Genomic DNA, 25,421 nt, shown 5'->3' on the forward strand with positions numbered 1-25,421 from the left:
CTGAAGTAAGACATAAGGTCACTCCGTCCTATTCTCAAACTTGAGACTCTACATAAGGTTATGGCTAGATACAGGCTGCAATGATGGTCTCTTAAAAATCAGTTTTCAAATAAGCCCGTATCTGAAGACTAGGAAATCTGAAACATTTAGAATAGATTAATTTCTGATGTGATGTGAATTCCGTACTAGTTGACTTTATATTTTCATTCCCCCACTAATGAAGAATGTTCACCTTTAATGACAGAATGTGATAACAGCTTTCTATTAGACTTAGCATGATTTAGAATTTTAGATAACAAGTCGCTTTGCCGTCATGCTCAATCCATTCAACAATAATTTAATATGAAGTGCACGGACAATAAGGGAAGAGGTGAGGAAATGGCATCAAATTACATAAAGCAGCTTGGCAATGGTCCAGCTCTGGCAATAGAGCTGTTATGAAAAAAGCAAGTACTGTTTTGAAGAGCATTAAAAAGGGAACTTATAATGTCAACAGCACAATGTATTTTAATGCAAATCTATGGTTTAATCAGAATATGCTATACAGCTAGTCCTCGACTTATGACCACAAAAGAGCCCAAAAGTTCTGTTGCTAAGTAAGACATTTGTTAACTAAGTTTTGTCCCATTTTACCATGTTATGTGAATCTGGAATCCCCTTTGAACTTTGCTTGTCAGAAGGTGGCAAAAGGTGATCACATGGCCCAGGACATTGCAACGGTCATAAATATGAATCAACTGCCAAGCATCTGAATTTTTATCACATGACCATGGGGATGCCATAAATGGTTGTAAGTGTGAAAAATGGACATGTTCCTTTTTTTTTCTAGTGCCGTTGTAACTTTGAATGTTCACTAAACAAACTCGTTTTAAGTCGAGGACTACGTACTATTGTTTTGGTTCAAGCAGAAAAGAACAATCAAATCATAAAGGGGTTACAGTAATTCTCCTATGGAAAAAGGTCTACTTGCTTTTGTTTGCTTGCTTATATTAAGAGAAAAAAGAAAGACACGGAACAACCATATAAAAATAAAAATGGCATAGCAAAAGTACATAAGGAACTCTACACCTCTCTCATAATTGCCTGATCTCATAATACTACTACAGAAGGGTATATAGTAAAATGGAATGGTAGGAGATCAGGGACAGCTAAAGGAGAAATGTTTCTAAACAGAGCACCTGGTAGATTTTTGCTACCGCAACAGACAGTCATAGAACTAACTTATTGGGCTTTAAAATATTATTAGAACATTTTTATGGAGATAGGCTATTAGCAGTTACTAATAATAATGCTTATGCATTACCAAAAATATAAAATTAATTATGCAGTATTAATCCCAGTTGTAGAGGAACAGTAGCATGCTGTTGCAATTGCCTGCATATTCTGCTTGAGGGGTTGACATTAACATTTTGTATTACAGAATTACAGAATTACAGAACACAATCTAATTTAGATGTACCTTTGGACTGGTCCAGCATGGCTCTTAGCAACTATTGAATCAGAGAGATGTGGAAATGGAAGACCTGACATATTATTACATACAGTGGAATGAAGAGACACACTTCAGACTATGCAAACAATAATCTAAAATATTTTCAATTATCAGTAATAATCATTAGCTCTGAAGTTCAGAGTCCCTGAAGAGGGCAGTGATTGAAGAAAGAAGAAAGTGGAATAAGAATGAGTACATGGAAGCTGAAAGCCATGTTCAGTTTGCCAATAAAAGGCAGTGACACTACATATCCTTTTCCCCTTTCACGGCTAAAGATGGTGCTGAATATATAGTACTCTCCAAAACCACATGGAGGTTGTTTCACTCAGTGCCTCTCTGAACTGGCTAACCAAAGTTCTGCAAACTCTCAAATGCTTGACATGGCCTCTTCAAGGTAGCCCAAACATGTTGATAGGCAACAAAATTCTAAGAATGGAGTTTTACCCCAATGAATACAATTCTTGTTATATATGATATTTCTGGTTCAATTCTGCAATCATTGCTCTAGCATATATTCATGTATTCCTTAAAACAGGGCTGTCATACTCCCGGGCCCACAGGCCAGATAGATCCTGTGCTGGCCAGGTCCACCCTGGTCTAGCAAAGAGGAAAAAGAGTCCTGATACTTCATGTGATGCAGCCATGGCTCTATAAATTTGCCTTAAAATGTATCTATAATGCTAATAGGAACGTTTCTGCTAAAGCAAAACAACAAAATTTGTATATCAGATCATCAGATCATTGTATAAAGTCCTTTGCCTTATGTAACTATGTTAAAGTAATACACCAGCCTAGCATTTCTAATGACTTTTTCCCCCAACCAATTTGTCTATTAAGCAATTATTGCAACCTTCTACATTACTGCACTATGATAAAGTAATTAGGTTTAGTCAAGCACCAAAGACATTTGGTTGTATTTATTAAACAATTAACATTCTGAAGTGGATTGGCTGCACTGTAAACTAGCAGGGAATGCCCGAACTGTGACTGTTACAAGGCCTGGGTCATGTAATAAATGCCTAAGCATAATACTGCCAAAGTAATAAAATAGAATGGTCACATTAGAGCTGGATAAATTGTCACATTAGAGCTGGATAAATATGTGTTCTCATCTATACTTGCCATTTTAAAAAGGGAAAGAGAAACAAACAAGGTTATATCATTTTTTTTCATTCCTTGGCTATTGCATTAAGCCAGTAAAATTATATAAAAGTGAAATACCACTCGTGCATCATCACAAAATCTCCAGAACCATAAAGCCTACAAACTTGAAATTTGGCACATATGTTCCTCTCGGCTTCTAGGTGCTCACTAAGAAAGATTTTTCAAAATGACCATCAGAGCATTAGTATTTTGTATATTATTATTAACATGCTCTGATGCTAAGGAGTTCTACTTCCCCTCCCCACCTGAAAGAAATATGTTCCAAATGCAAAACACAAGCAGAAGAAAGGAGTTTCAGTTTTAGTTTCACAGCACCAAGCAGCTTTAGTACAGAACAATTCAGCTAAGCCACGCCCAGGCTCTTGCTGTCTCCTTTTTGCTCACACAGCAAATACAGTTTCAGTTTCGAAAGAGCCCTCTACTCTCTCACACACTGACAGGATGCTAGTCAGATAAATACCGATGGATGCTGGTAAGCAGAGGCAGCATTTCCCCCCCTTATTTTCCTCCCCAAAAATGAAGCCCGACCACATAATTTCGTAGCGAAGCACAGGTATCAAGCTAGTCCAATATAATAACTACGCATCTGAAAAAGTTATACAGCCTTTTAATAATATTTTAATGAGCTTGGAAGCAATACAACACTATTTTAAGCAAACTCTATATTTTTCTTTAATCAACTATGTTAAAACACTGTACCAGAACACTTTGATATCTAAGCCACAACTTATCAGATACAGGACTTTGCACAGTAAGTCTGCGCTCAAGATCCTTACATGATTTGTGACATTCTCTTTAGTTCCTGCTTGTACAGATTTGGGAAATCCAAAGCTGTTTTGTGTTCAAAAAGCAGGATCTTCCACATGACTGGACACCTCCTTTTTCAGGTTTCTAAATAACTACAAAAAGGTAAACTCATCATCAAATGATTGTTACTAAAATCCCACCTAGGATTCCTGGCTTAATATAAGGAGGTCAGAAACTTGTGTGTTAGTAAAAATTAGTACCGTGTTTCTCATATAATAAGGCTGGGTCTTATTTTTTTTTTGAGCCCCGAAAAAATGGCTAGGCCGTCTTTTCAGGGGTGACTTAATTTCCCCCCCCCCTTGCATCTTCGGGCGGGCGGGCGGCGATGGCTTGGATGTTGACCTCGGCGTTGGTGGGGCACTTCGTATCAGGGTCAACACAGGCAGCACCATATCCGGGTGTGCAACAAAAGTACTTCCTAATGGCAAGCCCCCCCACCATTCCCCCCATTTTGCATGTTTTAATATAGGCCTTAATCTGGGGGGAAGGGCTTAATTTCATTTCATGCCTATAAAACATGCTGGGACTTCCTATTGGGGGAGGCCGTATTGTTGGAGAAACAGGGTAAAATACTAATATATATGAATCACACATGTAAATGCACCTCAAATTACTTATGAGTTCCGTTTCCAAAACTTTCCAATAGTTGAATGTTCTCATAAACATCAATCTTATTCTTAACTCTTCAGAATTCCCTAACATATAAATATATTCATACGATTATTATCTAAATAATCATTTCAAAGTTTACTGTTCTGAAATCTGAGTTGGAAAAATGCCAACAATGATCAGTGAAGCTTTGTTTTTAAAACACATGGTTTATGATTTATTCATCAAATTCCAGCATGAAACATATATTATAACAAATGTGTAACTAAAGTGTCATGAATGTAATATAGATTTAAGGAAACTCTGATAAAGAATCTGCTTTTCGGAAGTAAACCAACCATAAAAAAAAGTCTTCATGATCTCTGTAAGCTTATGTTGCCAGTCAAAATCAACTACAGAAATGAAAACAGAAATTCTAGTACCACAAGTGTTCTCTACAGTTAAAGAAATAAAAAAAATCCTCTATATGGTACACACATGCAAATGCATATTAATATGAAACTATGTACTTCTTTAAACCAATGGGATCATAATATGGGGCTAAACAAGGTCCGTCAAATTAAATTCACATAGGGGCTTATCTTGGACCATGATCCTCTTTATTTAGCTGTCCTTTGCTAACGATTCATCAGAGATGTTCCATCATCCAAGTACAAACTCTTACTAACAGATACAGGGATTATATTCTTTTTACACATTGCAAAAAGGATGCAATATATTCATGCCATGCTTAAATGTGTTGTCAAATGGGCAAATCTACTGAACATGAATGTATTTTGTTGAGAGCTACATTTAAGAAACTGCTAACATTTTCTAGCACTTCATTTATTTGTTAAGGGAAATATTATGGGTACCAGGCCAAAAGCTCAAAGGGCATGTTTCTAATGACTCAAGAGAACCTACATAGATTCAGTGCCCCTAGCTCTCTGTTATAAACCACACAAACAAGTTTAGAATCAGACCAAAAGCAAAACAAGGCCAACATTATTAGACATATTGCAACTTTTTAAAAGGCTGGCCATTATCCTTCATGAAAAAAATCCTCCTTCTTTATGGAAAATTGGTCTTTGTACAGTAAGATTAGACTCCATATTCCCAGATAAGCAGCTAAATTGGCTTAATTACACAGCCAGGTATTAGGTAGTGATAATTGCTATCATATACTGGTAGAGATTTTCTCTCCTCATTTAAAAATTATCTCAATGGAACATATTAAATACTCGGTTTCGTCATCCCCTTTTGTCCATCATTTGCCTTTGATACATATACGCCACATATAACATTCCCACTGAGAGGTCTAAAAAATTTTCTAGGATTGAAATAAATCCTTCTAACTGCCAAATTTAAGATGAAAAGATACAGTAATACCTCTTCAAATAAACTATTCAGGCATATAATAGTGGAGCTGACATCCTCTCAAGGCTCTAAAGACTAAGAAATTGTGATAAATATGAAAATTTTAAAAATAGCAAGTTTTTCCCCACTTCTTCTAATATTTACTTGATTTAATCTGCTCATATGTAGTTTCCATCCTTACTTGTATCACAGTTAAAACCATATGGCAGCAAATCACTGTATATTTTAACAGTCATATTAGAAGAGTTCTCAATGTCATTTAAGATAGATGGATGGATGGATGGATGGATGGATGGATAGAATATAGATAGATAGATGGATAGATAGAAGATAGATAGATAGATAGATAGATAGATAGATAGATAGATAGATAGATAGATGGTGTGTTGTGATGTGATGTGATATGATATGATATCATATGATATGATATCATATGATGATATGATATAATGTATGTATATATTGATACATTTATCTACATTATAACTGTATAAATATATACATTATTCTCACATAAATATGTAAACATGCACACAACTCACACACACTCTGAAAGAATTCAAAGCAACCTGTAACTCCTTGAAATCACTTAGCATTCCTTTTGCTCCTTAGTTAAATTTCTTTTTTTGCTCACTTATTTTCCCCTTATATTTTTTCCCTTTGTTCCACCCAGTATTGTACAGTTTTTCATTGTTTATGTGTATTAGAGTGGAAAGAGAAAGAAATAAAACACTATAGAACTCAGAGAATTTCAGAAATTACAAACCATCCGAGGTTTGAGTCAGGACAAGTTCCAACAAATACTTGCAAAATTCCTTGGGGAAACCCAGCCTCATCTACTTGTGGAAACCCAATTCATCAAGCTCTAGCAACTTTATTTGTTTGGTTGGTTGTATTTCCAATTTATAGGGATGCCACAACTCAAAAATTACTCTCAGCAGTGTACAATTAAAAACTAATTGATTATATGCCAGTTGGTGTCAACTTGTAGCAAATATCCAGATTTCTCCAAGATGAAAAAAAGCAGAGAAAATGCATCGAAATCTGATGTAAGAGGAGAAACTCAAACAAAAGAAACAAAGACAACATGACCAGAGGTGGTATTCAGCAGGTTCTGACCAGTTCTGGAGAACTAGTAGTGGAAATTTTGAGTAGTTCTGACAACCGGCAAATACCACCTCTGTCTGGAGATTTTACAGTATCCTTCCCCTGCCACGCCCACCAAGCCATGCCCACAGAACAGGTAGTAAAAAAGAATTGAATCCCACCACTGAACATGACAGTAGATTGTGTGAAGTATTTGTCTCTATAATTAATCAAAATTTATAGATTTCATTTTAAGGTGGAAAAAAGTCAAACAAACAAAATTGGTAAAGAACTTTGAGAGTTAATTATAATGTCACTATCAATTTACATGCAAACTATGACTTTCCTATAGTTTTATTTTTAAGTAGATGCATTTATAGATGAGGAAAACTTCTGATTTTCATTATACTGTAAATGTAATATAGAAGATGAAAGATGTTCAATTATTTCTGATATTTTCTCAACCTTGATATCTCTCTCTCTCTTTGCCATACATGCAACCCTAACTAAAAGTGACTCTACAACGCTCATACATCTGCCATCTGCCAAATAAATAAGAGTCTCAGGATTATTTAGATTAAAAAATCAACAACTTGGAAGATTGAAATATGCCATCCATTATTCTTTTCTGGTCAAACTGATAAATACATTTATCTCTGCTGTAGCCACAATTGCTTTCCCTTTTAAAGTATGGGAGCCTATTCCATTATAACATTACTTTACCTAAAAAAACCAAAGAGTTTTTGTTTTAGTTTGTTTTAGTTTGGTATAAAGCCCAGACAAAACAGGATTAAACACTAAGGCAAAATCTTTAATTGTCACATTTACTGTATATACTATATTTGGCTGCCCAAGCAATTGGTGAAGATTTTAAATATATGGAGAGGATTTTTTTAAAAAAAGTGGTTTGCAATTACCATTAAGTTTCTAAATATTAGCCTGTCCTGCCATGCTGGCAAATACCACCTCTGTCTGGAGATTTTACAGTATCCTTCCCCTGCCACACCCACCAAGCCAAGCCCACAGAACAGGTAGTAAAAGGGAACAGAAATTAGGATGCAAGCTAGACTTGTTTCTTTCCTTTTCATTTTATATCTTGATTTCAGCTTCAATTCAACAGTTGCATAAATGTTGGAACACTTTGTGCAGCTGATCACTTGAATGAAAGTACAATTATTGCAGCTGAACCTGAGACACACTCAAGTAAAATGTAGAAAAGAAAAATTTTTGTTCCCTTTTTGTTAAGTCTTGTTCACAGCAAGCCTTTTTCCATGGTTGCATGAAAATAATTCTGTCAGGTTTAAAAGATTCCCTCACACCTTACCTCAAGCAGAACATAAGATACCTTTTTTGAAGCATCTATATGCACATTTATCCCCAGAAACTTCCACAATTTGTAATCATGTATAAGTTGTAGAGGGATAATATGCTTTCAAAGGAAAGCCAGTGGTTTTGACATAGCAACAACTCAGGACTTGGTTGCTGGGCCTCTTATTTAGTCTAATAAGACCTAAGTTTTTCTTTTTGGGGAAAAAGCATCTGAATTTAGAGCAAATAAAGATCATAGTGTGACTTTTTCCCCCCTCTCTTTCTCTGGAATTTGTTATACCTAGACCCTTAAAGGCATATCTTCTTGAAAAACAATAGCAAAGTCAAGTCACGGGAAAGATGTATGATCTGATAAAAAATCCAGCTCATAGATCTGTTCTAGATTTAAGGACTGGTTAAATCCTAAACGGATATTTGCATTGGTTTATATCTGTTATTTTTATTTCATGGTGTTTTGAAACTTTAAATCTTTTTAAGGCCCCTTCCCCTTATCATTACCAACCTTGTTTGCAAAATTAATTTAAAACAGCTACTGAACCCATTCTGATGGTCTTATTCTGTCTATATTCCTAAAACAGAAGTAATACATACTTCATAGTGCAGTACATTCACTGGAGGACTAATCTTCAGTTTTTTATAAGCTTAATTGGTTGACCAGTATAGATAGATGGTGAGAGCAGTCCTCTTCACTCTGGGCAGAACACACACACCCGGGGGGGTGTTATTTTACATTTGTTTTATTTTACCTGAGACACAAGCTCAGGTAGGCAAGAAAAGGCTTGGCCTACCTGAGGTTATTAAATTATTTTAGCGATCATATAAGAACCCATAACTTACAAAATGCAGCTAATGTGGATACATACAGCCAATGTTACATTTCAGAGAAATTGTTTGGCATAAGTATGTGACATAGGAGTGAGTGTGAACTTATTTTTCGTTATCATTAATGAGTTCTCAAATTGATTTTGAACTAATTATTCATCACTTATTGATTTGAAATACTTATTTTCAAAATAGTAAAATCTGTCAGTACAGAATTATTCATTAAATCATGAGGGGGAGACCCTCTAATTTGCAACAGTCAATAGTTTCATATATGCAAACTGCATTTTCTTTCTTTCACATATGTAGCATTCATAATTTCTTGAAAATAACAGGAACACACAGAAATACACACAGAAACACACAGATCCAAACACAGTGTTCCTATTATTTAAACATATATGATTAGATATCATATATCTAAACATATATTATAAAACATACAGGTGAAACTCAAAAAATTAGAATATCATGCAAAAGTTCATTTATTTCAGTAATGCAACTTAAAAGGTGAAACTAATATATGAGATAGACTCCTTACATGCAAAGCAAGATAGTTCAAGCCGTGATTTGTCATAATTGTGATGATTATGGCTTACAGCTCATGAAAACCCCAAATCCACAATCTCAGAAAATTAGAATATTACATGCAATCAATAAAACAAGGATTGTACATAGAACAATATTGGACCTCTGAAAAGTATAAGCATGCATATGTACTCAGTACTTGGTTTGGGCCCCTTTTGCAGCAATTACTGCCTCAATGTGGCATGGCATGGAAGCTATCAGCCTGTGGCACTGCTGAGGTGTTATGGAAGACCAGGATGCTTCAATAGCGACCTTCAGCTCTTCTGCATTGTTTGGTCTTATGTCTCTCATCTTTCTCTTGGCAATGTCCCATAGATTCTCTATGAGGTTCAGGTCAGGCGAGTTTGCTGGCTAATCAAGCACAGTAATCCCACGGTCATTGAACCAGGTTTTGGTGCTTTTGGCAGTGTGGGCAGGTGCCAAGTCCTGCTGGAAAATGAAGTCAGCATCCCCATAAAGCTCGTCTGCAGAAGGAAGCATGAAGTGCTCCAAAATCTCCTGGTAGACGGCTGTGTTGACCCTGGACTTAATGAAACACAGTGGACCAACACCAGCAGATGACATGGTTCCCCAAATCAACACAAGACCGTGGAAACTTCACACTGGACTTCAAGCATCTTGCAGTGCACTCTGGGTCCTTGGTTTCCAAATGATATGCAAAAGTTGCTCTCATCAGAAAAGAGGACTTTGGACCACTGAGCAACAGACCAGTTCTGTTTTTCTTTTGGCCAGGTAAGAAGCTTCTGACATTGTTTGTTGTTCAGGAGCGGCTTGACAAGAGGAATACGACATTTGAAGCCCATGTCCAGGATCCGTCTGTGTGTGGTGGCTCTTGATGCACTGACTCCAGCCTCTAGTCCACTCCTTGTGAAAGTCCCCAACACTTTCAAATGGCCTTTTCCTGACAATCCTCTCCAGGCTGCGGTCATCCCTGCTGCTTGTGCACCTTTTTCTTCCACACTTTTCCCTTCCATATAACTTGATATTAATGTGCTTTGATGAAACACTTTGGGAATATCCAACTTCTTTTGCAATTACCTTTTGAGGCTTTCCCTCCTTCTGGAGGGTGTCAATGATTGTTTTCTGCACAACTGTCAGGTCAACAGTCTGTCCCATGATTGTGATTCCTACTGAACCTGACTGAGAGACCATTTAAAGGCTCAGGAACCCTTTGCAGGTGTTATGGCTTCATTAGCTGATTAGAGTGGGACACTTTGAGCCTAGACTATTGAACCTGTTCACAATATTTTAATTTTCTGAGATTGTGGATTTGGGGTTGTCATGAGCTGTGAGCCATAATCATCTCAATTATGACACATCGTGGCTTGAACTATCTTGCTTTGCATGTAATGAGTCTATCTCGTATATTCAGTACATTACTGAAATAAATGAACTTTTGCACGATATTCTAATTTTTTGAGTTTCACCTGTGTATCTTAATTACATCATTCACATTTATAGAATGGTATTAAAATATTGTTTCTTATCTGTCACATCATTACTACTTCTTAATCATGAAGGTCTGGCATTATTCCCAATTTAAATAAATACAAAACAAATTTGGTAACATATGAAATACTTGGGTAAATCAGCCGATATTCTAACAGAAATGCACAAACACACAAAAACAGGTAACAGAGCCATATATAAAGATTGCTCTAAAAAACCCAGTGGTTCTCTAATCATTAATTCTATTCTGGATTATAACATTCTCCTACTATAACTTAAAACCAGAGTGAAATTCAAATTCATGCAATTCACATTGCTCCTGTATCTACAACAAACATAAATTCTCTAATATTACATTGCTAGAATTTATCCTCACATTAGCAATAACTGGCTGTTTATAAGGAAATATTCCACAATGTTCTTTCTAGAATGTTCTTTCTAGAAATAGTTTCTGTGGAATGTCAAAGTACTATAGTGAATTTACCAAATATAGCAATAGTAATAGCACTTCATAATGCTTCATAGCCCTATCTAAGCGGTTTAGAGCATATTTCCCTCAATAATCTGGGTCTTCATTTTACTAACTTTGGAAGGATGGAAGGCTGAGTTAACCTTGAGCCAGTGAGACTCAATCTGCCAAATTGCTGGCAGCCGGCAGTCAGCAGAATTGCATTCTAACCACTGTGCCACTATGGCTCTGGTATAACATCTGCCCTTGTTAATTGTGGCATAGAAGGCATTTGTACAACACTAGAGAGAGAGATTACCTTTCCAACATATTGTGGATCCGGTCCCATGTGCTCTTCTAAAACAAAGAACTGGTTCCATACCCATCCACGTTTGGGGCGATGGTGGACTTCTGTTTCCCCCTCTATATGTTTAGTTTGATTTCTAGTCACCTTAATGGAGCCATGATGTGCAGTTCCATAACACCTCTGCACAAAACAGAGACAAACTAGGACTGGACAGATGCAAGATGTGCTCGTAATTCTCATTGTAGGATCACTTTCCAATTCAAAGTGCTTCTTTCTCTGTTTTTCACTTTCTCTTTCCCACTATAATCCGTTAATAGTCTCCCATGGATGAAGGAAATAACTGATTTAAAAAAACAGTCCATAAAGTTTTTTTTAGCTTGTCCATGATTCAGTTGCCCATTGGTCTGTTCACATCATGAAAAGCCTAGTGAAGAAACTGCTAGCATTGGTGATCTTCACAACTAATTGTTGAAGCCACACATTTTATACCTAGTGGAAAAGAAAAAAAACAACATTATATATTACTAAGAACCGAAGTCTCAGTTTTCTACTTTGAATAATGAGCATTTATCTTACAGTATTAGATGGTTATGCCAAGGAAGTATCCCACAGAAACCTTTTGAAAGAATGAATCTGTGAATTGGGTGGAGATGTATATATATTTATGCATTTAAAATTAGTATTGTGTGTCAAGATGAATAGAATCAAGAGAGCACAACTACAAGGATTATGAAGCCCCCATATACACATTTATTTTATTTATGAAGGGTTACCAGTCATTAAAAGTTCTGAAGCACTGGTCAGGTAACACAATTTCCATACATCATGTTTGTTTATGCTCAAGGCTCTATAAGTAGTGTTTGTCATCCCAGCTCAAGACAGATTATGAGAAATTTAAAAAAAATGTAGAAACAGTCCCATATGCATTTCTTCTGGAAAATACAGAACTTTCCACATTACTGGGCAACACATAAAGACAACTGTTAAACAGTACCTGGATGATATCTCCAGGCATGGCACAGCATTTTTTGAGCCAACTGAATCTAATTTGCACTTCCCAAATTAGTGTGAATTGGAATTCATTTACCTCCTTCTCTACTAGACACTTTTTCTAACGTTTTTAGAGTAGTCAAAAGGTTTGAATAATTTAAAAAATAACTGTCTGAATATATATTATAGAAATAAATATAAATCTTATGCCTTTTTAAAAGTCTGCAAAAGTAATTGGATATTTGATATGATGGGCTGAAGTTATAAAACTCTAGAAACAGACTGATTTTAGACTTACCAGGGCACTCCTAATCATTCTGCAACACAGCTAACCCCAAAATCTAACAAAACAACTACTACAAATCACACACAAAAAAAACTTTTCATTCCCATGAGTACCATTATCTTATGGTAATGTGGTAGGAAAAAATGAAATAATACATAATCAGTAGCCAGTAGAGGAAATTTTAAGATACACATCTTATCTGGGGATATCTGGGCAAGTTCTTGGAAAACAATAGCAAAGTCAAGTCACAGAAAAGATATAGTATCTGATAACAAACCCAGCTCCACGATAGGGTATGAATTTTCTTCTGTCTTTCTACACATACATTTAAAAATGATAATTCCCACTGGAAAAAAAGACTGGTTACAAATGTATGTACTCTGTCCAAGTACACTTCTGTCAGGCGTCATCAGGGCAGAGAGCAAAGACCAGCCCAGTCTTTTTCTACTAATTAAGGAGGGAGCTAAACGCCCCCCGGGTGCATATATTTTCCAATACAAATGAAGCAATAACAGCAAGATGGCAACCTAGCTTCTCTCAAAAGAAAAGAATAAACAATGTGAATAGTTTATATCACTTCATATACAATGCTTCTAGACTTTGCTTTCATTTTTCCTTCCAAAGAATTAATCCTGTTAGATAAAGATCAGTGTTTTTACATGTGCATTGTTCTTTGCTATCACCTAGAAATATACTTGTATTAGGAATATTGTTAACGATATTCTTCTTCTTTTGAATATCTCATTTTTTCAGAAAACAAAACATAGTATACAGACTTTGATATTTCAGCTTTTGAAATCTGTATATTTTTTCTCAGTCAGAAGGAAGTAATAAAGCTTTTGTTGCATGTTCCTATTATTCCTTTTCTTTTTCTTTTTCTTTTTCTGTACATGGCAGTCTAAATATTACTGAATGTGTTTCAAAGTGCAAAGATCTTTTCCAAAAATGCTTTATCAGAGTTCCATTTCTTAAAAAAAAAAAAAAAAAACAGAATTAGTCGCATAAGATTCATTATTGGGTTTCCTATGTTTTTCCTATGATTTTTTAAAAAATAATTCCTTAAATGGAATACCATTTAAGATACACTTTTTCTTTTCAATAATAAATTATATTCTTGAAATATCATTTTACCTTCATTCAAAAACATTTTTTTTTTGCTTTATTATCTCTTTATCACAATTCAGAATCACTTCTACTTTACCATTCTGAACTCTTCTTGGATAAATTGTCTTTAGAGGACCTCTCTTTTACTTTTGTTTTTACTTTTACTTTTGTTACTCCAATTCCTTTTATCTTCATTATTCATTCCATAAGACATTAGGTTCCTCAGAATTAATTCTTTGATTATGATAATTAGCAAGGTCCAAAGAAATAAATATTAATTGTGATGAAAAAGAGTCCAGTACAGACAACTCATCTTTCTGAGGAAGACAATAATACTAATAGCCAAACTTTTGTATTCTATTAATTAGAATGAATGTCAACTTTGTAGTAATTTTGGCACTCCTGAGAAAAGTTCTTTATCGAATATCACAAACTAGCACAATACAGTACTTTGGATTAAAGATGTATGTGCTTTATTTGTGCTGTTCCTTGTTTAAAAGGCAATTGGTTTTAACTGCAATTATTGGAGGTAAACATGTACTGTTGATTACTAAGCTTCTCTAGGATATACTGAATCTATCCTTGACAAAATGTAACTAAGCATGAAACTAAAAAAAGAAGTTAAAAGTACCTCTGGCTTTTCTTCCTCACGCTAGAGAGAAAAGCATGCATTTCCACTGCGCTACTTTGGACTTTGTCATCACCTGGGAATCTCCATGAAATAAATTTCAGGACTCAAAAGAGAGTCACAGAAAGCTGAAATTAAAATAAATAATAAACAAGACCTGGGTGCTAGTTGTGGGAATGGAAGGATGAAGTTTTCTAGAATAGCTGAAAGTTATTAGAATATACCAATTCCTGCGTATTGAAGCAGAAAAGTGCTAATGATTTCCCAGGAACCCAACTCTGGCACTGTGCTGCATAGTTAATGAAGTCTCACTACTAGGATGGCACACAGGCGCAGCACATATACTGATCCATTGTGAGAACTGCACACTGTTACCAACTGCCTTGATTCATATATTATCAAAATGCTGGCCATGCACTTGTCTGAATTTAAGAATGTTCACAATAGATGCTGTAGCATGCATGCAGGGTCTGCCACAAGTAATTATGAACAGCTAGCCCTACCCTCTTAATCCTTGCTGCTTTGAGTGATGATGACTCAAGGTGAATTTTGGACTTTCACAACTGCAAACTCTATTTTATCATGGGATATCTATAACTCAAAAAATTAGAATATCGTGCAAAAGTTTATTTATTTCAGTAATGCAACTTAAAAGGTGAAACTAATATATGAGATAGACTCATTACATGCAAAGCAAGATAGTTCAAGCCGTGATTTGTCATAATTGTGATGATTATGGCTTACAGCTCATGAAAACCCCAAATCCACAATCTCAGAAAATTAGAATATTACATGCAATCAATAAAACAAGGATTGTACATAGAACAATATTGGAAAGTATATATCTGAAAAGTATAAGCATGCATATGTACTCAGTACTTGGTTTGGGCCCCTTTTGAAGCAATTACTGCCTCAATGCAGCATGGCATGGAAGCTATTAGCCTGTGGCACTGCTGAGGTGTTATGGAAGACCAGGATGCTTCAATAGTGTCCTTCAGCTCTTCTGCATTGTTTGGTCTCATGTCTCTCATCTTTCTCTTGGCAATGCCCCTTAGATTCTCTATGAGGTTCAGGTCAGGCGAGTTTGCTGGCTAATCAAGCACAGTAATCCCACGGTCATTGAACCAGGTTTTGGTGCTTTTGGCAGTGTGGGCAGGTGCCAAGTCCTGCTGGAAAATGAAGTCAGCATCCCCATAAAGATCGTCTGCAGAAGGAAGCATGAAGTGCTACAAAATCTCCTGGTAGATGGCTGTGTTGACCCTGTACTTAATGAAACACAGTGGACCAACACCAGCAGATGACATGGTTCCCCAAATCAACACAAGACCGTGGAAACTTCACACTGGACTTCAAGCATCTTGCAGTGCATCCAGACTCTGGGTACTTGGTTTCCAAATGAGATGCATAAGTTGCTCTCATCAGAAAAGAGGACTTTGGACCACTGAGCAACAGACCAGTTCTGTTTTTCTTTTGGCCAGGTAAGACGCTTCTGACGTTTGTTGTTCAGGAGCGGCTTCACAAGAGGAATACAACATTTGAAGCCCATGTCCAGGATCCATCTCTGTGTGGTGGCTCTTGATGCACTGACTCCAGCCTCAGTCCACTCCTTGTGAAAGTCCCCAACACTTTTGAATGGCCTTTTCCTGACAATCCTCTCCAGGCTTCAGTCATCCCTGCTGCTTGTGCACCTTTTTCTTCCACACTTTTCCCTTCCATATAACTTTCTATTAATGTGCTTTGATACAGCACTTTGGGAACATCCAACTTCTTTTGCAATAACTTTTGAGGCTTTCCTTCCTTATGGAGGGGGTCAGTGATGGTTTTCTGCAGAACCATCAGGTCAGCAGTCTTTTCCATGATTGTGATTCCTACTGAACCAGACTGAGAGACCATTTAAAGGATCAGGAACCCTTTGCAGGTGTTATGGCTTAATTAGCTTATTAGAGTGGGACACTTTGAGCCTAGAATATTGAACCTTTTCACAATATTCTAATTTTCTGAGTTAGTGGATTTAGGGTTTTCATGAGCTGTAAGCCATAATCATCTCAATTATGACACATCACGGCTTGAACTATCTTGCTTTGCATGTAATGAGTCTATCTCATATATTAGGTTCACCTTTTAAGTTGCATTACTGAAATAAATGAACTTTTGCATGATATTCTAATTTTTCGAGTTTCAGCTGTATGTCACGTATTTAGGATATTAAATGGTCTAGTAGAGATTTGATTTCCATCATTAACAGAGTTCCTAAAGAGTGATTGTGTGAAAAACTGACAGAATATATTTTACTAACTCTCTGTGTGTGTGTGTGTGTGTGTGTGTGTGTGTGTGTGCATGTGTGCACATGTGCATGTGCACACGTACACACTCACACAGACACACACACACACACACACAATTGTGACCATACATTTGTTGCAAAGTGGATAAACATCAGGGGTGGGATTCAATTTTTTTAACAACCGGTTCTGTGGGTGTGGCTTAATTGGTGGGCGTGGCTTGGTGGTCAGGTGACTGGGTGGACATGGCTTGGAAGTCATGTTATTGGCTGGGTGTGGCCAACTCAGTATCACTCACATCGAGGCACACATCTCCTCACCTGGCCTCTCATGACAACAGTCGTAAGTGTGAAAAATGGTCATAAGACACTTTTTTCAGTGCTATTTTAACTTTGAATGGTCACTCCAGACAAGCAAAGTACCAGCAAAGGAGGGGAAAAAACTCCAGAGAAGTTCCAGAGACAGGAAGTCTAGTCCTGCCAAGAACATAATAAGTGTTAATGGAGAGGCAGTTTCTGTAAGCAACACCAGAATGTTTCCTTCCTGCCTTCCTTACAGGATTAGGCCATTAATTTCTTCTAACAACTGGTTCTCCGAACTGCTTAGAATGTTAACAACCAGTTCTAGCGAACAGGTGAAAACTGGTAGAATCCCACCCCTGATAAACATCCCTTTGGCTGTGAAGACAAGAGGAATCAGGTCCTTGGAAAAGCAAAGCCAGAGCACTGGCTTAAAAAGATTATCAAGAAAGGAGGATTATCAATAAAGTTTATTGTAAAAAATAAAAACTTTGTTTTTAAAAAAAAGAAAGGAGGATTAGGGCAGAAAGCACTGATTAGACAATAAGGATAAGAAAATAATACATGAGATAGAATATAAAGTGAGGAAATCAGTTAGCAGTTAACTAAATTTTCAAATCATGCTCAAACCAAACTTCAAAAGTATATAGAAAGGCTGCCTCAAAAGAAAAGGCAAATGCCCTGAATCTTTTTGCCTGCTTGATTCAAAATGCAAATCGGAAAGGTAGCTTCTAGCAACTTTCCTTCATCAGTTACCAGAGAAAGAGCATCAGAATTAAGTATTTCAATAAGATTTTTTTTTCTCCTTTCCTCCAAGTCCCCTACTCATTTTCTTACATTTAAGTGTAAGGGAAAAGCGGATAATTTAATAGCATAGGAGAGCCAACCTGATGTAGTGGTTAATTCACTGGGCTAGAAATCACAAGAACAAGAGTTCTAATTCCACCTTGGCCACAAAAGAAGCTGGGTGACTTTAAGTCAATCTCTCAGTCTCAACCCTAGGGAGAAGATGTTGGCAAACTCAGGGGTGGGATTCTACCATTTCGCACCTATTCCCTAGAACCGGTTGCTAACATTCTAAGCAGTTCAGAGAACCAGTTGTTAGAAGAAATTACTGGCCTAATCCTGTAAGGAAGGCAGGAAGGAAATATTCTGGTGTTCCTTACAGAAATTGCCTCTCCGTTAAACCTTATTACATTCTTGGCAGGACTAGACTTCCTGTCTCAGGAACATCTCTGGAGTCTTCCTTTGCTGGTACTTTGCTTGTGTAGAGTGACCATTCAAAGTTACAGTGGCACTGAAAAAAGTGACTTATGACCATTTTTTACACTTACAACTGTTGCAGCATCCCCACAGTCTCGAGAGGCCAGGCGAGGAGATGTATGCCTCTATGTGAGTGACATTGAGTTGGCCATGCCCAGCCAGTCACATGACCACCAAGCCACACCCACCAACTAAGCCATGCCCACAGAACCAATTGTTAAAAAATTTGAATCCCACCCCTGGGCAAAATACAGCCCAAAAAATGTTACCAACCGCAGGAACATATCTCTATAGTTGCCAGGAGTCACAACTAGTCTGAAGGTAGAAAGAAAACAGGTATGTCATATGTCATCACACCCTGTCAAGCAAGCATAATTTTAGATGATTCTTTAGAGTTTTACAAATCACTCAATTCCCACCTGTTTTCCTCAGCAGTGCTACAAAGAGACCACAGGGTCTGCATTTATATGAAAGGAAAATTATTCTGAATTTAAGATGAATCTGTACTGACCCTGCACAGTGAGTAAACAGAATCTCTTTCTTTGCCTCATTAGCAATGCACAATGAATCTAAAATTACTCTCCCATTATATAAATTAACTGAAGAGGAAAAATCCTGTAGTCGTCAAGTAAATACAGTATATTATATGCTTTTGTGAATAGCAGATTTTTGTTGATATTGATTTTATATTTCAACTGAGTTAAAGAATAGCTGAAGTTGTATTGTACCCAAGCAAGATAGAATCAGAAAACAGTTTATCTTATTTGAATAATCTAAATTAATCAAATGCAGCAACTAACCAAATTATGTGGAGTTAAAAATATTAATTATTTGATCACCTTGTAGCCATATTGGAGGTAGAAGTATGGAAGTACAGGGATCTGAAGATTTTCCATTTAACTATAAACAAGGATTGAATGCAAAAGTAATCCAAATGCAGCTTTGATGGGAAACAGGATGAAATGAAATGTGTAAAAAGGTGGTCATGCAGTGAGATGAAATAGTTACATCAAAACTCTGTAGGAGTTTATTCTGATTCTCAAAATTTAGACTTATCTACTGAGTTTTATCAGAAAGATGTACAAGGATTATTGGCAGACAAATCAAAGTAGGATTTTTTTAGGGCAGAAAGAATGAAAACCATGACTGTCTTCATTAAGCCAAAAAATGTTAATCTCTAGACTATGTTTGGTCCAAAACAGATAGAAGACATACTGTTAAGCCTGGATTCCCCAACGGGTGTTAAGGAAAACAAACTAAACAGAATGTACAGCGAAGTCAGATAGGAAGACAGGTAAATGTGTGAGATAAGTTTTCTAGTTAACACGCAGTAAAAATACAGATACGCTTGTGCTATCAAAAATATTGTTTATTCCATTTAAGAATTATAGCATAGTCGGTCAATAAATCAGTCCAATCTTTATTTTCTCTCCGTTGAGAAAATATCAACACTCCTTCTTCGCTCCCCTTTCCAGCAAGAACGCAGTCATCAATCCATCAAGTAATTAGGGATCAGTAAGCCAGCGAGAGCGAGCTGAAATTGCCTCGCTTCTTATATAGTGCTTTTACAACCACACCCTTAATTACATTCTTGCTGTTAAAGTTACACACACTTTAACTAACAAACCATGATACCATATTTATTATTTTTACCCAAACCAGTTAGGGTAAACAATGTTATCCCTAACACATACTCCTTCTAGTCTTTTCTTGCTTGGTCTGCTACAATTCCATTTGTTAAAAGCCAGTTCTAGTGCAGTAAATTAATGTAATATTTAGCTAGCATAATAGGAAGAAGCTACCTGAGATTTACTGTTGCTAATGCACCATATTTTTCCATTATTTCCCAAACTCAGCATAAGGAAAGATAACTTTCAGTGTAAATAAAATAACTTTCAATATTGCCCAACATTTGGGGAAAGCTATTACTTGGAATTTTGTTCACAAAAGGGAAAAAACCCACTACATTATTTGTATTTATTTTTATCCTACCTTTATTATTTTCTTATCTAGTAGATCTTTCTCTCACTTCTTTAAAAATAACCTTAAGTAAATAATAAATATGTTAATAGAAGTAAAAAATAATACAAAGAAGAAAACTTCAAAAATCCTCTTGAACATTTAAGTAAGAAAGCAGGGCCTTAAAACTAGTGCCTAAAAAGATTTGCATTTAAAATAGCCACCACATGTTAAAATTAACTGATCAGTAAGCCAACTGAACAAAAAGAAAAGGTATAAAAAGATAAGAGGAATATAGCAGCTTTGGTCAAACGAAAAAGTTGCCAACTATTAAGAGGCTTTTTCTTTCTTCCTCCATTTCAGAAATGAGCTACATGAGGCTCTCTCTTCAATTTCTTTCTTCTTCTGCCTCCATTGTTCATTAGTCAGATCCAAAACATGTCTGCTATCGGTTTCTTTCTCTCAGGTAGACACAGGATTTTGGTAAAGCATAGCTTTTGCTTGAGGGCTATCTCTCACCTTTCCCTTTTGTTCACTCTCTCCAATTCTCACCTCAACACTTGCGAGCACTGAACATACTTCTCTGTGAAGCCCATCTAATTTTCTTCTTTTTTATGCTAGTATATTGGCAAAAAGAAGCACTAGGTGAGACAAGCGTTCATACAGCAGGTGTTTTTGGCTTTCTGCATTTTATAGTCACATTTGAAATGCTTTTATGGATTCTGTTACAAATTGACTGACAAGTTTCATCCCAAAGTACTCATTTGCTAGAAAGTAACCAGGTGAGCTTGTTCCATCTCCACTAACGTCGAAGAATGCTGTCTAACATACAGTAAGCACATTTCCAAACAAAGCAGTGGGCTGCAACCACTTATGTTGTTGTTGTTGTTGTTGTTGTTGTTGTTGTTGTTGTTGTTGTTGTTGTTGTTGTTGTTGTTATTATTAGTATTTCTGACAATACCTTCAGCATTAACCATTAACTTCAAAGAGTTCCTTGAAACCATGCTTTGAGAAGTAGAACTTTGATTTGCAGAATGTTACATACCATATGAATAAATAAATCATGAAAAAAAATTGATGGAGCAGAGAGTCTTTCTTCATACCATAGTGAGACACAGAGTGGAGTGAAAATTGAGAAACTTCAAAAAATGATGAACAAAGAATAAAAGAACACAATTTACACATGATAAATAATGTCACAATGCTGAGTTTTTCTCACACACTCTGTGTGTATTTGAGTTTTGCATGACCTTTAAAATTTTATTCTCATAGCAGAAATATAAACAGATATTTTACTGCAGTCTGTGTGTATATGACAAAGCAGGGAATGATTGGCAAAACAGTCTTAAATTACTCAAGAACTCATTAATTAAGGCTTAAGCAATAAAGCCCTTTATCTAATTTTAGCTGTCCTTTTAAAGCTGATTTCTAAAAAATCTTTTGCGTAAGTGTTGATGGGAAAACCAGCTTTGGTAGCTTAGATGCTGGCAAAATGCCCAACAGCTGAAGTCTGCAATTCATTTGTGGTTTGTTTTTCTCAGCCAGCTAAAGTCAAAAGCAACCAATGTTCTTCACCTTCAACCAAGCACTCACAGGCCAGACAAATTAAATTTTCTAGGATGTTTGAAAGCAATTGTTTACTATCCTCTTCTCCCCATTATTTTTTATGTCTCTCTACCAAGACATAATATGTAAGTGCTGAAATATCCCAACAGTAGAAGATGTGCATAATTTTCCTGAAACGCCAAAGTGGTTTTCTCTGAAGAGTAAATAAGAGAGGGTATGGAGATAAGAGCAGAATCTGATTTAATTTTACTTATCCAACAGAAATAGGAGCTCAAGAAAGTCAATATTGGCTGGACAAATGCTTGGACCTTTGACTTCATGGAATTAAGGAGAAATTTCCTAACAGTGACCAGTGGAACAGGTTACCTTCAGAAGTTGTAGGCACTTCATAACTGGAGGTTTTTAGGAAAAGACTGGGCAGCCACTTATCTGAAATGATAAGGCGTCTTCTGCTTGGGCAGGAAGTTGGACTAAAAGACCTCCAAGCTCTATTCTGATTGACAGATTGAATGCATATATATGTGTTTGTGTAGGAATTTTCCTCTTAATGCAAATAGCAGTAAGGGTTAATAAGTGTTGGGGAAGAAATGTTTATTTCTCCCATTGGGGATGTAGTCCAGATTGGACCCAGTGCCTGCTTCTAAATCTGTGGAAAAATTTTCCGGGGGGGGGGGGAATCCTCCCCCTTCCGCTGAATCAGATGCCCTGAAAAAACAACTGATTTCAGAAAACTTTAAATGTATTCCTAAATGTGTTCCTCTGAGCCTAGGCTTCCAGGTGATTGTCATAATTGGCTAAGAGGATGAGTCTAAAGCCCTAGACAATTCAAGCACATAAAAATTCATACCCAAAGCAGAAGTTTCTGGCAGACTAACAGATCTCATGAGGAAATAAAACAATTGTGGATTGCAGAAACCACTACGTGATCATAAGAAACTTAGATTTCAAAACCCTGTTTCAGAAAGGAACCTATAAATGAACCAATTAAAAGATAAATAAATATAATTACACAGGAAGATGAGCATGGCACAAAAGCAATGTGTTAAAATGCAGAGCACTTCCAGATGAAACAAGTGACTATAATAGCATTCACTATCCTTCTACCACAGACTCCAAATCTGTTAAAGAAGAAATACTACAGCAAAGACTCAGAAGCGATCTGTGAATTATTTGAAAGAATCAAATATTGGGGAAAGTGCCAAGCGTTTTACCATGTGCATAAATACCAGTTATTACATAGCTCTGGAAAGTCTGGTTCACTGGAGATATATTTCACGGTACTTGTCTTTTTATAACAGCATGGGATTTGGTTCACTTCAATAGAAAATGTCTGTCCTCGGTCACAATGAAGGGGTACATGAGTGATGTCTGAAGTGACATTCATAAGGTTTCCCCCCAATTTCCCTACTTCCCATTTCTAGGTTAGCAATATGGGAGAAAATTGGCATTGTGGAAAAATCTGCCATATGTACCCAGGTAGGAAAGGGAATTGCAACACAAAAATTCCATTAATACTCCAATAACCACACAGAAGAGCATCAAAGGTAGTAGCAGCATCTGAGCAAAGACTGTGTATTCCCCTTGAAAGAAATTCCTAATTGTAACAAACATTGTTTATCTGTTGAACAAATTAGATGGAATCATATCTGGTTGCAGCTTTAGAAACAAGAGAAACTAATACTTTTAAACCAATTTGTTTAGAAACTAATTCTAAAAAATCCTAAGAAACAAGAGAAACTAATTATTTGCAAAGAGGAAATGCCCTTAGGATTGATGGTTTGAGTAGTATAAGCAATATACTGAGGTTTATAATTATACCTATCCAATGTCACAACCTCCTTCAATGAAGCTTATATAAGTGTGATTTTGACAGCTTATAAAAATCCTACCAATAGTGCAAGCTGCCCTCCAATTTCCTAGTTAAAAATTGATGCAAACATATTAACAGTGTCCCTGGCACATAGATTACAGATGATATGACCTTAGATTATTTAGTCTGCAGAAACTGCTTTTATAAAAGGTTACCGAGATGTTAGATTAGTAACCATCATTGTGGATGTGCATCAGAAAAAACGAACATTAAATCAGCAGTGGCATTTTATTCAATGAGGAAAAGGTCTTTGATTTTATGGAATTTTTTTGAAATCAGAAACAGACAGAGAGAGAGTGGGTTTCAAATTTTTTGGCAGGAAAGAACAAAAATGTAGTCACTTTGGAATTCCAGCCTCATAAAGGAAGGCAAGGAGGGAGAAAGGAAATAATTTTGCTTAAGGCAAATTAAAAGGAATTCCATTGATTTTAAAAGCCTTGGTTTAAGATTTGGAAGACAGACTGGGGGAGAAATAAGAAAGACAACTGGAATATGTAATTGGGAGAAAGGAAAAGGAGTTCCAGGAAGATACAGTATAAGTCCTAATGTAAGCAGATCTCTGGGAAAAATAGAGAAAGGCAACAGCCAGAAGATGGATGACAAGATGCCAGATCAAAGAAGGGAAACTGCTTGAATCTATGGTAGATCCATGGTAGTTTTTCCTGAATACAGAGGCAAGGAATGGATATCTTAACTGAGGTCATGAAGCATCTACAAAAACAAAGAGCAGAAATGAATAGCTCTTAAGCTTTTAATTAGAAGTTGGAGAGCTTCAAAATTCAACCTCTTCAACCCGTTCTTCAGTTCAGTCTTTATAAACAGCAATGACTGAAGCCCCACAGTTCATAGTCATACCACAACTAACTGCAATGATCTACTACATATTGACTTTACAGAAGATAACATAGAAAAGGCTCTACATAACCTAAAACCATCCCTATCTATTGGCCCTGATGGATTATGTGCATACTTCTTAAAAAAGCTCTCCACTGCCATACATAGCAGAACCCTTAAGCATAATATATGAAATATCATTTAGAACCAGCTCCTTACTGAACTTATGGTCCTTAGCAATGGTCATTCCTATCTTCAAAAAAAGATGACCCCAGCCTGGATGGAAATTGCTGACCAATCTCACTGTGTAGTATCACGTGCAAAATCATGGAATCAATCATTAATGAATCCATTATCCTCCACTTAGAGTCAAACAACCTACTCTCCAAAAAACTATTTGGTTTCAGGAAAAAAATCTACAACTCCTACTCTGTGAAAACATATGGACTACTCTACTGGACCAGGTTGAAGCAATAGACGCAATTTACATAGACTTCTGCAAAGCCTTTGATTCAGTGGTACATGACAAACTACTGTTAAAACTAAATTCTTATGGCATTTCCGGTTCCCTTCATAACTGGATTACTGCATAAACAGGCAACACATTGTAAAAATAGGGCCATATCAAACCCTGCTCCAGTTAACAGCAATGTCCCCCAAGGCAGCATTCTAGGACCCGCACTCTTTATACTCTACATAAATGACCTTTGCAATCACCTTATAAGCAACTGCGTCGTCTTTGCAGATGACGTAAAACTATTCAACACCACCGACAATGTTACTGTCCTTAAAAGCAACCTTGATTATGTGTCTGAATGGTCAAACAATTGGCAACTCCAAATCTTGACCAACAAATGCTCTGTCCTTACACATTGGTAAAAAA

The 25,421-nt window shown here is 36.4% G+C and overlaps 1 protein-coding gene across 4 annotated transcripts in view; it reads right to left on the reverse strand.

The window, feature by feature from the left end:
• The window catches only part of CDH18 (cadherin 18), a 659,070-nt gene that overhangs the window by 196,224 nt on the left and 437,425 nt on the right, over window positions 1-25,421 (reverse strand). For 3 of the 4 annotated variants that reach the window (XM_087961171.1, XM_087961173.1, XM_087961170.1), the window contains one exon: window positions 11,470-11,946. In XM_087961171.1, coding sequence (XP_087817297.1) covers window positions 11,470-11,697 — 228 coding nt within the window. In that variant the 5' untranslated portion in view covers window positions 11,698-11,946. Of the gene's footprint in view, window positions 1-11,469; window positions 11,947-14,468; window positions 14,594-25,421 lie in introns of all 4 variants that reach the window. The other variant, XM_087961172.1, reaches the window with a different exon arrangement.

The sequence above is a fragment of the Notechis scutatus genome, chromosome 3, assembly GCF_049901735.1.
Source record: "Notechis scutatus isolate UNSWTSFEM ecotype Mainland chromosome 3, rNotScu1.2, whole genome shotgun sequence".
Classification (NCBI taxonomy): Eukaryota; Metazoa; Chordata; class Lepidosauria; order Squamata; family Elapidae; genus Notechis; species Notechis scutatus.